We start from the raw sequence: 673 nt of genomic DNA on the forward strand, positions 1-673 counted from the left end.
GGCATTTCTGCCCCTCCCGCAGTACGCCCAGGACCCAGCCATGGTGCATTACATCTACCAGCGCTTTCAAGTCTTGGAGGTAGGTGACATCCGGGCTGCCCGACATAGGGAGCACGCCACCCACAATTCGCCTTTTTTTCTTTTTTAGGTAGGGTCTCCCTGTGTAGTTCAGCTGCATTTGAACTCACTGTCCACTATCATGCCTAGGTTGGCCTCAGATCTGTTTGGCGATCCTTCTGCTTCAGCTTCCCAAGTGCTGGGATTATAGGCTTAGACTACAACGCCCAGCTTGAAAAACATCTCATTTACCCACACTGCCTTGTCCTTGTTTTAATGTATATTTTCATCCAGGACATTATAAGTCGATTACTAAAATTATACTTATGAATATGTATAAACTAGCAGTTTAGGGCACCTCCACCAGAATCTACTGTGCTCCATTCCCAGACCTTGGGCCTGGCTTCACTCTCTATTCACATCTGGCAGTTTTTCTCATGTAGCAAATGGAGAAAATAGTGGAACTTACCTCCTATGATTATTCTGAATATCTAATAAAGAGATTCCAATTTTGAAAAGTTGAGGACAGCTTGTGTGAGTCATTAGTCTGTACTTCAGAGCACTGCCTAGCCTGGTGGGTAAATGTCTAAAATGTTGGACAACCAAAATTCAGTAG

General features: G+C 44.4%; 1 protein-coding gene across 1 annotated transcript in view; it reads left to right on the top strand.

Moving 5' to 3' along the window:
• Window positions 1–4: 4 nt before the first annotated feature.
• Window positions 5–673, top strand: part of Olfml1 (olfactomedin like 1) — a gene marked incomplete at its 5' end in the record, with an annotated part of 34,819 nt that continues 34,150 nt past the window's right edge. The window contains one exon of the mRNA XM_023708137.1: window positions 5–79. Within this exon, the coding sequence (XP_023563905.1) occupies window positions 5–79 (75 nt within the window). The remainder of the gene's footprint in view (window positions 80–673) is intronic.

Source organism: Octodon degus, unplaced genomic scaffold, assembly GCF_000260255.1.
Source record: "Octodon degus isolate 3935 unplaced genomic scaffold, OctDeg1.0 scaffold00334, whole genome shotgun sequence".
NCBI lineage: Eukaryota > Metazoa > Chordata > Mammalia > Rodentia > Octodontidae > Octodon > Octodon degus.